Source organism: Rhinoderma darwinii, chromosome 5, assembly GCF_050947455.1.
Source record: "Rhinoderma darwinii isolate aRhiDar2 chromosome 5, aRhiDar2.hap1, whole genome shotgun sequence".
NCBI lineage: Eukaryota > Metazoa > Chordata > Amphibia > Anura > Rhinodermatidae > Rhinoderma > Rhinoderma darwinii.
This window is the reverse complement of record NC_134691.1, coordinates 295185743-295200022: the sequence shown is the minus strand read 5'-3', so window position 1 is coordinate 295200022 and position 14280 is coordinate 295185743. Positions and strand designations below refer to the sequence as shown.

The following is a 14280-nucleotide window of genomic DNA, read 5'->3' as shown; positions in this document are numbered from 1 at the left end:
CTTTTGGTGTAATCTATAGACCCCCCAATATAACTGAGGAGATGGAAGTTCAGCTATATAAACAGATGGAGCGGGCTGCACAGGCGGGTACTGTAGTGATAATGGGAGATTTTAATTTCCGGGATATTAATTGGTGTCATGGTTCGGCTTCAACTACAAAATGGAGACGTTTCCTCAACCTGTTGCAGGAAAATTTTATGGGCCCGCTTGTGGAAGTCCCGACTAGAGGTGAAGCTCTGTTGGATCTGGTCATTTCTAATAATGCAGAGCTTGTTGGGATGTCAATGTTCGTGAAAACCTCCCATATTTTGTGCACCTATTAAGCACTGACTCCGGCAGGGCTTAATAGTTTCCTGTCAGAATCACGATATACTGCAATACATTAGTATTGCAGTATATCGTGCAAGCGATCTAATGATCGCTGGTTGAAGTCCCCTAGGGGAACTAATAAAAAAAAGTAAAAGTTTTTTTTTAATGTAAATTTGTCCAATTGTAAACGCCAGAATCTCTATTTTTTGGTCACCTAATCTCCCACAAAAAAATTAAATAAAAAGTGATCAAAACGTCGCATGTACATCAAAATAGTATTATTAAAAACTACAGCTTATCCGACAAAAAATAAGCCCTCATACCACTTAATCTACGGAAAAATAAAAAAGTTATGGCTCTTGGAATTTGGTGACACAAAATACATTTTCTTTTTTACACTAAGGGTATGTTCACACGTAGTCAACAAAAACGTCTGAAAATCCAGAGCTGTTTTCAAGGGAAAACAGACCCTGCTTTTCAGACGTTTTTTTACCAACTCGCATTTTTCGCGGCGTTTTCGCTGCGTTTTTTACGTCCGTTTTTGGAGCTGTTTTCATTGGAGTCTATGAGAAAACAGCTCCAAAAACGTCCAAAGAAGTGTCCTGCACTTCTTTTGACAAGGCTGTATTTTTACGCGTCGTCGTTTGACAGCTGTCAAACGACGACGCGTAAATAACAGGTCGTCTGCACAGTACGTCGGCAAACCCATTCAAATGAATGGGCAGATGTTTGCCGACGTATTGGAGCCGTATTTTCAGACGTAAAACGAGGCATAATACGCCTCGTATACGTCTGAAATTTGGCCGTGTGAACATACCCTTAGGTTTTTACTTGTAAAAGTAGTCAAATATAGAAAAAAAACGATGTATATGTTGTATATATTGAATATGAATTCCGTAAAAACGGCACACAAAAAACCATGGAGGAAACGGTTTTTTTTTTTTCATTTTCTACCCCACAAATATTTTTTTCCCCGTTTCCTAGTACATTATATGGCAAAATAAATGGTGCTACGAAAAACTACAACTCCTCCCGCAAAAATCAAGCCCTCATAGGACTATATCGACGGAAATATAAAAAATTATGGCTTTTGGAAGGTGGTGAGGAAAAAAACGAAAATGAAAATCTATAAAAGGGCTGCGGCAGAAGGGGTTAAACATACATAACTGACAAGGAGAAATGAGTCCAAGTTAGAGGAGCTAAACTCCACTAAAGACTACGAAGTCCGTATATAGTTAATAAAAATCTTGTTTGGAATTAGTACATAAGTAATAGTAGTATAGTAAGCACTTTGGTCTTCACAAAGATGGCCGCGCCTCGCCCATATTCATGTGACCTCTAGCGACGGTGTGCGGCTGAGCGCTGTCAATGAACAGGGCGTCATCAGCCGTGGCCGCCACTACGGGAGACACGTGATAGTACAGCATGGCTGAGCCTGAAAACCTGGGGGAATCCGCTCCAAGCGAGGCCGGCGCCCCTTCCACAACCGAAGCGAACCCCAAGGCCCTGTCTTGCCTTGCGTTACCGTCCTTCTCTGAAGCGTGCGGCTTTATAAACAGCAGATATTCATGTCTTGTGAAAAGGACGCACCGCAGACACATAGCGCTGCCTCCCAAGTATCTGAACAAGAAGCGCAGCGGTATTAAAGAGCACCTCAGTGCTGAACTGCTCAAGTACAACGTGGCGTAAGTGTCTGAGCTCCCAGGAGAGGTCCCTGCCGCTGTGGCCCCTAGATCACGTCACTGGGGCTGTAACTCTACTGGAAGTTTTTGTGTTTCATCACCTGTGACTGATGCTGGGACTTGTAGTTCCACCGCAGATTCCATATAGGAGATGTACTATTACTGTTATTAGAACCTGTTCACATATGGGGGTAACGTGCCCCTCCGTGCAGGCTGTGCCCGACTGGTGAATCTGGTGCCAGGTTTGAAAGCTGGATAAATGTCTTCTGCACAGTCTAAAGCCACGGCCAGATTTACAACACATTCAGACATAAGAAAGTGCTGCTTTAAAAACGTGTAAATATGTGTTTTGGCAGGAAATATTTGCAGGTGTATATGTTAGATTCTGTTCACACTAGTGACTTGCAGCATGTCACGGTTTATGTATTTTTGACTGCAGGAGTATCGCCCATGCTATTCTTGCCATAACCCGTTAATTTAGAGGGGTTATCTGGGTTCCGTTTTTTGTAGCAAAGTGCAGTAGATGTGAATGGGGTTATAATAACCCCCATCATGCTGCGGAGGAAAATGTGTGTAGACTGCACGGTTTCAGATCTGCAGTGTTCCCTATTTGTTGCATATTTCACTCCTTGCAGTGCAACGTATGAAAACTGCTGCATAATGTGCTGCAAAAACCTCTGGGTAACATGTGAATGTTGCTGCAGAATTTAGGTGTTCTCTGCGGCAGGAAGTTTCCACTGTTCCCATTAGCGCCATAGCTTCCATTCATAACGGAGCCATGACCGCTGTGCCGGAGACCTTTTCATATTTTTGTGACCGTTCCCTTTAGCTTATAATTGGATCCTCCAGGGTTTTGGATTCCGATCTATTTGACAGCAAAAAGAGCAAAGCAGATTGTGCAAATCCCTGGTGGAAACATAAAAAACTCTTAGTGTATGTTCACACACTAAGCAAAAAACGGCTGTAAAATACGGAGCCAGTTTCAAGGGAAAACAGACTCTGACTTTCGGCCGATTTTTAAGCATGAAGCGTTTTCTGCTGCTTTTTTTACGGCCGTTTCTGGGGATGTTTTTCTATTGACCCAATGAAAAACGGCTCAAGAAGTGACATGCGCTGCTTTTTTACAGGGGTGTTTTTTTGCGCTCCGTTTTTAAAAACGACCGTGTAAAAAAAACGCCCCGTGGGAACGGAACACAGTTTTTCCCATTGAAATCAAAGGGCAGATGTTTGGAGGCCTCTGTATTTTCAGCCATTATTCAAGGCATTTACAATCTGAAAAATGGTTTAAAATAGGCTGTGTGAACATACCCCCTACTGTGAGGGTCAGATGATAGTCACCTATAGGTGGCACTGGAGAAAGTTTTCTTCCTTCTGGAGGAGTGCTGTTTTGCTGTGTGAACGGAGCCTAAAACGAACTACTCCCGGTGATCTACGGATGCCATTGTCCTGCTATCCCCAGTGCTGGGTACGTATTGCAGCATATCTCTAGAGAAGGATCTTAACGTTTTTTGAGTTGATTGATCTGAATGTCAGAGCGCCCTAGGCGTTCCACCTTTGCGGACTGACCGTACAGAAATACCCTGTTGGGGAATATTATAGATGAACGCGTACTTCTCAATAGCGGTAGAGTACAGAACAATAAATATGTAGTATGCTTTATTGTCTAGATGAAGGGATGTGACGTCTTCCAATGAGCTGCACCTTTTACTTCATTAGAAAAATGTCCCTTTACTGCAGTTTGATGTCATTTTTCACACATTTGACTGTAAAGCTAAGGGAACCCGAAATGATTGTCTATGGGTTCCCCTGACTGTCTTCTCGTGTCTGCCGCTGGGGGACAGAGGGATTGGACCCGTTTGATTAATATATGCCCTATTCTTTGTTCTGGCCTGAGAGGTCTGGCAGCAACTTATTCTCCCATGTTTATTAAAATAAACATACACGCTAGACCGAGCTGAGCGCTGGAGTCTAGAGAAATTGCTGTCAGCCGAATGAGCAACAGTTCTCTTAAGTGCACGATCTCCATGTCACTGACGTGGTCACAGCTAACTTAGTAGGAAAGTGCTGTGGCTGCTGCTCTGCGCTAGGTAATAGCATCTTGGCAACATTGTAGCTGCCTGCAGCTGCCACTAGATGGGGCACAGGAGCTAACTCCATAAGGTTATTATTGAGTATAACCGCATGCAGTGTATACAATAGAGGCAAATCTAGTCATGTGTTTTCCAGCCTTTCACTCCTAGATTGCTATAAATAATGGACTACATTGAATTTTGCAAAAAAAAAAAGAACGAGAGGAGCTTCAGATACTCATTGAGAAGAAAACAGGAGCTATGGATTGCCTATGCCTGGGTCACTGTGATATCATCTCTGCAAAAATGATTGTTTTGACTTGACCACTTTTATGTCTGAACTATAAGAGGCTAGAGAGATGAGGAACAAAAGTTTTGATAGAACTAAACAAGCTCTCCACACAATAAAGTTGTAATTTTTAAGAAAGGATGTTTTTTTTCTTTTCTCTTTTCTTTTAAAGATTGGGAGGAGTTCCTGTGGCGTATGATAATATAAAGCTAGTTGGAGGATTGGGAGACATACACGATGATATTGGATACATTCACATCAATATTGAAGCCGACTTCATCGTATTCCAGCCAGAAAGCCGACAGAAACTTGTGGTAAGTGTCAACGTGTCGTTCACTCAAAATGAAATGTTCTGAATATGATGTTATAAGTTCTGTGTTTTGCGATATTATTGGAATCTTCTTTGAAGTTTTGCTTAAAGGGCTAGGCTGGTTTGTGGGTGACCCAGAGACAAGCTGATCACTGGTCGCTCACAACAATGTAAATGTGTTTTTTTTCCTTGCTGCGCTTTATGGCAATTATTGAGATCAGTGGACTGCCGTTGTTTTTAGTAAATCCTTTTGGTCTTCTAGAATGAGAGCCGGATCAGCTCCGCATGCACTAGTGGTGCATAATACTAGACCTCTCCTTTAGTGACGTTATTAATCATTGCCTGAATGTCACCTGTCAGCCATAGTCACTCTTGTTAACGTGAACCTGTCATGTTGAACATTCTGCTTTGTCTGCGGGCATTATGTCATAGATCTGGAAGCCCAGAACAGCTTGATATATAGTCTGACACATAGCCGCAGCAGGGATACCCTCTCTGTGCAATATACGGCGCCATGCACTGACCTGAGCACCAATGTTTGCATGCATTGGCGCCTAGGTCAGCAAGCACTGTAGGTAAGACACATTTTTTAAAACCTATAATGGGAAATCCTTTGTATTCTTCCTGAATTAGAGTGCTAGATAAAATCCAGTAAATTCCTTTAACAATGTTTTTTCCATGTAATTGGAAATCTTTTAATATTCTAGCAATGATCATATGGTTTCTGCAATGTAATAATACATCAGCGTGACTTGCTCTTTGGTGCTCCTATCTGATCTGTCTGATCTGTCTAATAGAGGTTAACGCAAGGTGGACCCCTCACTGTGGTTACTATGTTCCCTTATAGGCTGTATGTACAGGGGTTGTCGAATTTGATCAAACCCTTTAAAGGTGTTGTCCTGTTGGGGGTATTTGTCTCACATCTACTGTCTTGAGTCATCGCTCTCCTGACCCCCCACATACCTGATAATTTATACTTTCACAAAACAATGGGTCACCATCTTACCCCGTAAAGCATTGTTGATGAAAGTGCTGGTGGCATGTATCAATATGCACCACCAACTTCAACAGTGTATGAAAGTTTATTACTGGGCAACCTCCTGAACTTATTCTAGCCAAGTCCATCAAAACTATCATTCGCAAAGAATTTTCGTCATGGACTCGGAAGTATGTATAATTGTTGTGTGCTTATCAAGACTTTCCCTTTCAAATTGTTCTCTAGTCAGTATTCTGTTTGTAGGTTTACACATTTAAATCAAATTTTTTTTTCTTTTAGGGTGTTGTGAACAAGAGGGCGCCAAGTCATATTGGTTGCCTGATCCATGGCTGTTTCAACGCTTCCATACCGAGGCCCGTGACGATGCCCGTTGATGCTTGGAAACACATGGAACTGAATATAGGGGATCAACTGGAATTTGAAGCCTTCAGGATGGATTCGGATGCCGAGGGTGTATTTTTCATTCGTGGCAGATTGCCGAAGTTGTAAGTTTCATACGTACAAACTCGTACTAGGGGGAATTTATCATATTTTTCTACGCCGGTATTTTGGCGTAGAAAAGTTGCAAAAGCAAAAAAAAAAAGTAAAATTTACGCTACTCAGACCGTTTTACTTAAAAGTGGACAGGACTTAGTGGAAGGGGGTGGGTCACCTTCCGCGGCCCGACAAATTTACTATAATTTACGCAAGAGAGACCGTAAATATTTGGCTTTCTGGTCCACAGACAGAGATGCACATCATTTATTAAGAGGTGTACGTCTCTTAATAAATTAACCGCATCTTACTCAGCGCTATTTAGGTTAAGACTAACGCCAGTCTTAAAAAATGTTCTCCCCACCGTACGTATAACTCTGTCAAATAACGCCCAACATATCTCCTATAGACTTATGTAGGGGATGTGGAAACAGCCGAATCTATGAATAACTTGATAAACGTGCTCTGCAAAGTCGGGGGAAGTAACTGCTCTGCATAGGAGTGCGCTTATGCAACACACCATCTGATATTTACCTACTTCTACTTTGCATCATGTTCTAGTTGAAATCCCAGTTGGAGGTTCACAAAAAAAAAAACGTAGCAAAAGTTATACATATCAGATTGCAGTTCATTATTATTAATATTATTATATTTTTTTTTTAAATAAAAAAAATTACTGTTGCTACTGCTCTGTACCAGATTTTAAACATCATCCAATGTATTTTACAGGATGCTCAACATTGTACTAGCATTGTAAAGAGCATCCTTAATCCATTGACCACATGAGATGTCAATCATCACAGCCAACCAGGGCAAGTATGGAGCAGGTTCACAGGCTGAGCTCGCTCCATACTCCGCGGGTGTTGGCTGTATGTTATACGGACACCTCACTGCAATGGCAGGGATCAGATATCACTCCATCTCTGTCCGTTTAACCACTTAGATGCCATGGTCAATAGCGTATGCGCCATCTAAATTATTAGAAAGAGGGGGGCGGCCCCATCGCCCCAACCTCTCCCCCCGCACCATGATTGTGGAATGCCTGATTGTTGCTACAGTAGCCTCGGTGCCTAATTAGGGTAAATTAAATTCCGCAGTACACAGTGTATTGTACCAGCGATCAAACGATTGCTTGTTCAAGAACCCATGGTGAACTCAAAGAAAAAGTAAAAAAAACATTAATATATAAAAAAAATGCACTTTACCTATTTTTCACCTAAAGTAATGTAAAACATAAAAATGTAAACATTATTGGTATCGCTGCCTCTGTAGGAGTCCAAACTATTACAATAGAAAATTATTTATCGCTCCAAATGAACGCCGTAGTGAAAAAAAAAAATCACAATGCCAGAATTAAATATTTTTTTTAGTTTTTTTTTTTTTTTTTTTTAGTTCTCTCGCTTCACAATAATAAATTGGAACAAAAAGTGGTCAAAAAGTTGTATGACCCACAAAGTACCAATAAAAACCACAGCTCGACCTGCAATAAACAAGCACACCTCCCCTATCGGTGGAAAAATATAAAAGTTATGAGTCTCAGAATATAGTGACACAAGAATTTTAACAAATAGTTTTTTCTTTGTAAAAGTAGTACAAAAGGTAAAAATGCTAAATAAATTTGGTGTGAATAAAGTTAATAATTTGTGTCTGCACTGCCAGAACCTGGGTGGTAACGATGAGAAGTGAATGGTGCTGATTCGTCAGCATCATACACTTCTATTCACAACGCCCAGCTAGTAAAACAAGTGTACACGCCCAGATGTTACACAGTACACGCCCAGATGTTACACAGTACACGCCCAGATGTTACACAGTACACGCCCAGATGTTACACAGTACACGCCCAGATGTTACACAGTACACGCCCAGATGTTACACACACAGTACACGCCCAGATGTTACACACACAGTACACGCCCAGATGTTACACACACAGTACACGCCCAGATGTTACACACACAGTACACGCCCAGATGTTACACAGTACACGCCCAGATGTTACACAGTACACGCCCAGATGTTACACAGTACACGCCCAGATGTTACACAGTACACGCCCAGATGTTACACAGTACACGCCCAGATGTTACACAGTACACGCCCAGATGTTACACAGTACACGCCCAGATGTTACACAGTACACGCCCAGATGTTACACAGTACACGCCCAGATGTTACACACACAGTACACGCCCAGATGTTACACACACAGTACACGCCCAGATGTTACACACACAGTACACGCCCAGATGTTACACACACAGTACACGCCCAGATGTTACACACACAGTACACGCCCAGATGGAAATAAGAGAAAACACGCCCAGTTGTCCATTAGAAAGGCTCATTTGCATAAATATAAAATTGCTCATAACTTGGCCAAAAATGATCGTTTTTCAAAAAAACGTTACTGCATTGCAGCGCCGATCACATGCAATAGGAGATAGGGATTTGATCATCTGGTGACAGAGCCTCTTTAAGGCCATTTTGACGTTGTTTTTTATGATGTCACAGCCATAGTAACACGCTCCCTTGACAGTATACGCCCGTTGACTGTTCAGGTGGTTATTTAAATATCGGGCGCCAAATATAACGGCACCGATATCGAAATAACGGAGGTAGATAGAAAAAATGTAAAGTGCCCCAGAGTCTGTGCAGCCCTGCCCATTACATGCTGCACATGTATGGGGAGGTGAAAGGTTCTCTTTAATTACTATTAATGTGAGGCACATGGAGGTTCAAAATTCATAACTTGCTGTTCAGGTTACTACAGTCGTGACGATACCGAATATGTATATTTTATGTATTGAAACTTTCATTTTAATATTTATTGTAAAACATGTTTAATTTTTTGTGTTTTTTACAGGTTTATTTTAATTTTTTTAATTTAACATTACTTTTTTATTTTATTTTTAATTTTTAAACTTTAATGTACTGGCATATATCATATACACAGTCAGTCACTTGTTAGTACATACCTAAGTATGCCCTAAGGGGAAGTATGGTCAGGTAGCCCTGGGGTCCTAAAATATGCCCATATATGATATGTCCCTCGATCGGTTCACAGGGGTTCCCTTTGATGCGATCAAATGGGGGTATCCCCCCCTTCTCATTTTTCTCTTGAATGCTGTCCGCTTTGATCGCGAGATTCAAGGGAATAGTGGCGGAGATCATAGGTTTTACTGATCTCCGCTGTGAGAGTGTGGCTGTGTATTACAGCCATTGCCCCGCTCCTTATTGCGCGCACACACTTGTGCCCGCGCTGTCAGTATGATGTAATGCAGCCGGCACTGCGCTAATGAGCGGCGGTGCCGGCTCTGGAGACCGTGCATGGGGGTGATTTGCAGTGTGCCCGCCATGTTTTGTTACTTCAGGGGTGGCCACATCACATCTTGCTACTCACTAAATTCATGTGTTCCAATACTAAGCTGTGTGGCCGCACAGCGTAGTATGGAAATAAATGTATTGAACTGTTTGGTGCACAGCATCTAAGTAGTATCGATATTTCGATGCATCGTGCAACCCTAGTCTTGATGGACACAGATTCTATAAGGTGTGTTTATGATGCTTATCAGATAGAAAGGAAGCGAATGACATTGTCCTTAACCCTTTCCCGACCTATGACGAAAATGAACGTCCTGGTCAGGTGCTTGTTCCCACACCAGGACGTTCATTTTCGTCAGTATTTCAAACTGTTGCTCTGTGTAAACACCGAGTGACAAGCCCGCACTGACAGCTGTCCCAGACAGCTGACACATCAGTCTCGCAGGTCAGCGGACCATTGCCGCTGCTTTCGGCAATTAACCCCTTAAATGCGGCGACTGATTGCGATCGCTGCATTGAAGTGGTTTGAAGCACATTGGCAGCCCCCACGAAGTGATTTTGGGGGCTGCCGATGCTTGTGGCAATCGAAGGCCAGACCATGGCCTCCGGGTTGCCATGTACGGAAGCCTCGGAGGAGCAGCGTCCGGCCGGTCCTCCAAAGCTTCCTGTCAGTGTGACTGTCACGTCACAATGACAGAGTACATTACACTACGTAGGTAGTGTAATGTACTCTAGCAGCGATCAAAGTCTAAATGTCACCTGGTTGGACAAGTAAAAAAAAGGTAATACAAATGTTTAAAAAAAATAAAAAAAAAGTGTAAAAATAAGTTACATAAACCAAAAATATTTTTTTTTCCTATAATGAGACTTTTATTATAGGAAAAGATGAACATGTTAAAGTACACATCACAGTATCACTCGTAACGACCCCAACTATAAAACTGTTAAATTTCCCGCACGATGAACACCCCAAAAATCAATTTAAAAAAACATTTCAGTTTTTTCAGAAAAAAGTAGATTTTCATTTTTACAGACTAATTCCAATATATTTATCGAAAAACCTGTGTGGTCAAAATGCTAACTATACCCCTAGCTAAATTCCTTGAGAGGTGTAGTCTCCAAAAATGGGGTAACTTTTGGATTGTTTCTACTGTCTTGGCACCACAAGACCTCTTCAAACCTGACAAGGTGCCTAAAATATATTCTAAAAAAAAGGGGGCCCAAAAGGTGCTCCTTTGCTTCTGAGGCCAGCGTTTCAGTCCATTAGTGCACTAGGGCCACATGTTGGATATTTCTAAAAACTGCAGAATCTAGGCAATAAAATATTGAGTTGTATTTCTCTGGTAAAACCTTCTGTGTTACAATTTTTTTTTATTAGAAATTAATTTAGGCAAAAAAAAAAAAATTTGTCAATTTCACCTCTACTTTTCTTTAATTCCTGTGAAACGCCTAAAAGGTTAAAACACTTTGTGAATGCTGATTCGAATACCTTGAGGGGTGCAGTTTTCAAAATGGGGTGATTTATGGGGACTTTCTAATATATAAGGCCCTCAAAGCCACTTCAGAACTGAACTGACCCTGTAAAAATTGCCTTTTGAAGTATTCTTTAAAATGAGAAATTGCTGCTAAAGTTCTAAGCCGTGTAACGTCCTAGAAAAAAAGACGTTCAAAAAACGATGCAAACATAAAGCAGACCTATGGGAAATGTTAACTAGTTAATATTTTGTGTGGTATTACTATCTGTTTTACAAGCAGATACGTTTAAATTTAGAAAAATGCAAATTTTCTCTAAATTTTGGTGTTTTCAGAAATAAATACGGAATTTATAGACCAAATTTTTCTACTAACAAAGTACAACATGTCACGAGAAAACAGTCTCAGAATCGCTTGGATAGGTAAAAGCATTCCGAAGTTATTACCACATAAAGTAACACATGTCAGATTTGAAATAATCGGCTGCTTCCTGAAGGCCAAAACAGGCTGTGTCCTTAAAGGGAATGTGTTGCCAGAAAAACATGTTTTTTTAAAAAAAATTAAACATTTAGTGTGTGGGTGATTAAACATTGTTCAAATTTTTTTTATTTTTTTGCACGAGTCCAGGAAATATTATAAATTATTTCTAATTTATAATACTACCCATTTTTGGTCACTAGATGGAGCTGTTCCCAAAATTGCAGCATTGCAACATTGGGTTAAAAGCCCTCGCTCTAGTGAGCTCTCAGCATTCCCCCCTCCTTTATCCTGGCTAGTGCCGGGATAAACGAGGGGTTTGAACGATGTAACCTCCTATACTGTGTCGCCATTTTTTGAGCTAACCCACAGTGTAGTAGGTTTACATACAGTAGTAAACACGAACATACATTGAAATCTCTTACCTGCTCCTGCCGCCGCGGCTCCCTCCGGCCCGTCCGCTCCGTTTGCTGGTGCAAGTGCACAAATCCGGAAGCCGCGACCGGAAGTAGTAATATTACTGTCCGGCCGCGACTTCCGGTCCACAGGAAAATGGCGCCGGACGGCGCCAATTTCGAATAGGACTGTGTGGGAGCGGCGCATGCGCAGTTCCCACACAGACGCCGTACACTGCAGTCAATGGGACGGGAGCCGTTCGCAGTCCCTATGGGACTGTGGCTGCCGTATTCCATGTCTGTATGTGTCGTTAATCGACACACACAGAAATGGAACAAAAAATGGCAGCCCCCATAGGGAAGAAAAAGTAAAACACAAACACACAAATAAATATAAACGTTTTTAATAAAGCACTAACATCTTGAACATATGAAAATTTTTTTGGGTGATGACACTGTTCCTTTAAGGGGTTAAAAAAGAAAGTTACCACTTTTTGATCCGATTGAATTTCTGTGTTTGTTGGTTTTTACCACGGTTATAACTGCTATTTTTGTTTTCTTTTGAAATGCATATCAAGAAAGATAAATAATGTATGCATTCATGTAAAAAGTGACCCCTTGGTTTGTTCTTCCTTTTCAGAATGGAAACTAAAGCCATTGAGAAACTGAGTTCAATGTCTGAGGAACAAACTGTTAATGTATCAGATGATGAAGTCCAGAACGGTTCAGAAATTGCAGAGGAAGGAGCAGTTGGTGAGACAAAAAAGAAGAAAAGAGGCAAACGTTTTTACGAAGAAACTCTTTCACAAAATGAATATATCGTAAACCAAGGGGATGCAGACTTGAGCTTGGAAGAAGCTCCCAAGAAAAAAAGAAAGAAACACAAGCATCAGGAAGCCCTTTCCCAGGATCTGTCTGTAGAAGTTGATGGATCTGGAGATAATTCTGCCGTGCTAGACTCCGTTATGGATTCCTCATACCAATCGACAGAAATAATCCTTGCCAGAGGAAGTAAAAAGAAGAAACGCCGGGATTCTTTACAAAACAGTGACCATGATGTAGCAGTTGACCGTAGTATGGTTGGACTTGACAGCATGTCAGTGATTTCCTCGAGTGAAGAACGTAAAGCCAAAAAGTCCAAGAAAAAGAAACACAAGGGCCACTCTGACCTTGAGAGTAGCTTACAAAATGGAATAACAGAAGATTCATCATTTACTGGAGATAGCACATTGGAGGGACTAGAGAGAGAACCTGGATCCTTGAAAAAGAAACACAAGAAAAAACACACAGTTCTATGATAGTTGATCCAGGACCCTGCCAATAGCATTGCCCTTCTTCATCTGAAGAATCTCCAAGAGACCACTTCATAATCCAACAGAAATGCACCAAGATGAGGAAAAAAGGAAAAAAAAAAAAAAGCATCGTAACCTACTGAACTAGGGAGTGAAAACAGTGGTGTCTAGAACAAAGCTGAAAAAGAGGACACTAAACCTAGTGCAAACAGCCAAAGAGTTTCTGAACCTAAAATAAAGAGGAGGAAAGTGTAATTTTAGACCTTGCTAATCGGAAGTTTGTAAATTCTTATTTTCCTATTGAAAATATATATTTTAATATTTATAAAGATTTGTGTTCAAGCATTGTATTAGTTGATCTGAACTTGAGACCCAGTCAGGATTATTTTTTAATAGTGGGTGAGATATAAGTGTCATGGAGCAGTGTTTTTAAAGCCCTTAGCGCACCATTGGGTACAAGGGTGCCTTTATTTATCGCACAGAAGTTGTAATTGACAGTCAGGCTCTTGCTGTAATTGCCGGGTTAAAAGGGACCCGGTCACCAGTTTATCAATTCCCTATTTCCTTACTAATAGAATAGGCGATTTGCTGCTGATAACTACAGTGTGATGTGTTTTTTTAAAAAAAGTTTATTTGCAAAGTTATGAACATTTTTCTAAATATGTAAATGAGCCTTTATTAGACAAGTGGGAGGTAACCGCATCGATTTTCCTGAGGTGGAGCCTCCACACAGCCTCTGACGCTGTCCTATCAGCATGAAGCTGCTTCACACAGTATGAGAGAGTGAGGCTGGAGGGAAGGGGAATCACTCCAAATGGCCATATCTTGGGCTGCGGACCACCTAGAACATCGAATCTTTCATATGACAGCAGTTTTGCAGTGAAACGACCGGAGATATCACCAGTTGAAAACAGTCGGGAATAGAAGCTGTATACTATATGATCAGGCTGTGTTGCTGGGCAGGGAAGGGGGAGAAGCTGATTGGACAGCGTCATACAGAAAGCATTACACCTCCCAGAGAGAAAAGAGGGTCTCCTGCGCTGTTTTTGATGCCTCCCATTGATTTTAATGGGAAGTGGAGGTGTTTTTTTCCGCGAGCGGAAAAAAATGCTCGCGGGAGAAAAGAGACATTCTCTTTCTTCCTGTGGTTCCGTAAAATCAATGGGAGGCAGAGAAAGTGTTTTCACCG

General features: G+C 41.3%; 1 protein-coding gene across 1 annotated transcript; it reads left to right on the top strand.

Annotated features, from left to right (window-relative positions):
- Positions 1–1687: 1687 nt before the first annotated feature.
- POLR1F (RNA polymerase I subunit F) lies at positions 1688–13234 on the top strand. The gene is made up of 4 exons (XM_075828668.1): positions 1688–1994; positions 4522–4663; positions 5936–6141; positions 12440–13234. Exons 1-4 carry the CDS (start codon positions 1735–1737, stop codon positions 13095–13097), a joined length of 1266 nt encoding a protein of 421 aa, XP_075684783.1. The 5' UTR covers positions 1688–1734; the 3' UTR covers positions 13098–13234.
- Positions 13235–14280: the final 1046 nt, after the last annotated feature.

What these genes read in the sequence shown, in the direction of transcription:
- POLR1F (XM_075828668.1), top strand. Translation starts at nt 1,735, where the DNA reads ATGGCTGAGCCTGAAAACCTGGGGGAATCCGCTCCAAGCGAGGCCGGC. An exon ending in AAAGCCGACAGAAACTTGTG is followed by an intron (nt 4,664 to 5,935) that starts GTAAGTGTCAAC and finishes TTTTTCTTTTAG; the next exon opens with GGTGTTGTGAACAAGAGGGC. An exon ending in CGTGGCAGATTGCCGAAGTT is followed by an intron (nt 6,142 to 12,439) that starts GTAAGTTTCATA and finishes CTTCCTTTTCAG; the next exon opens with AATGGAAACTAAAGCCATTG.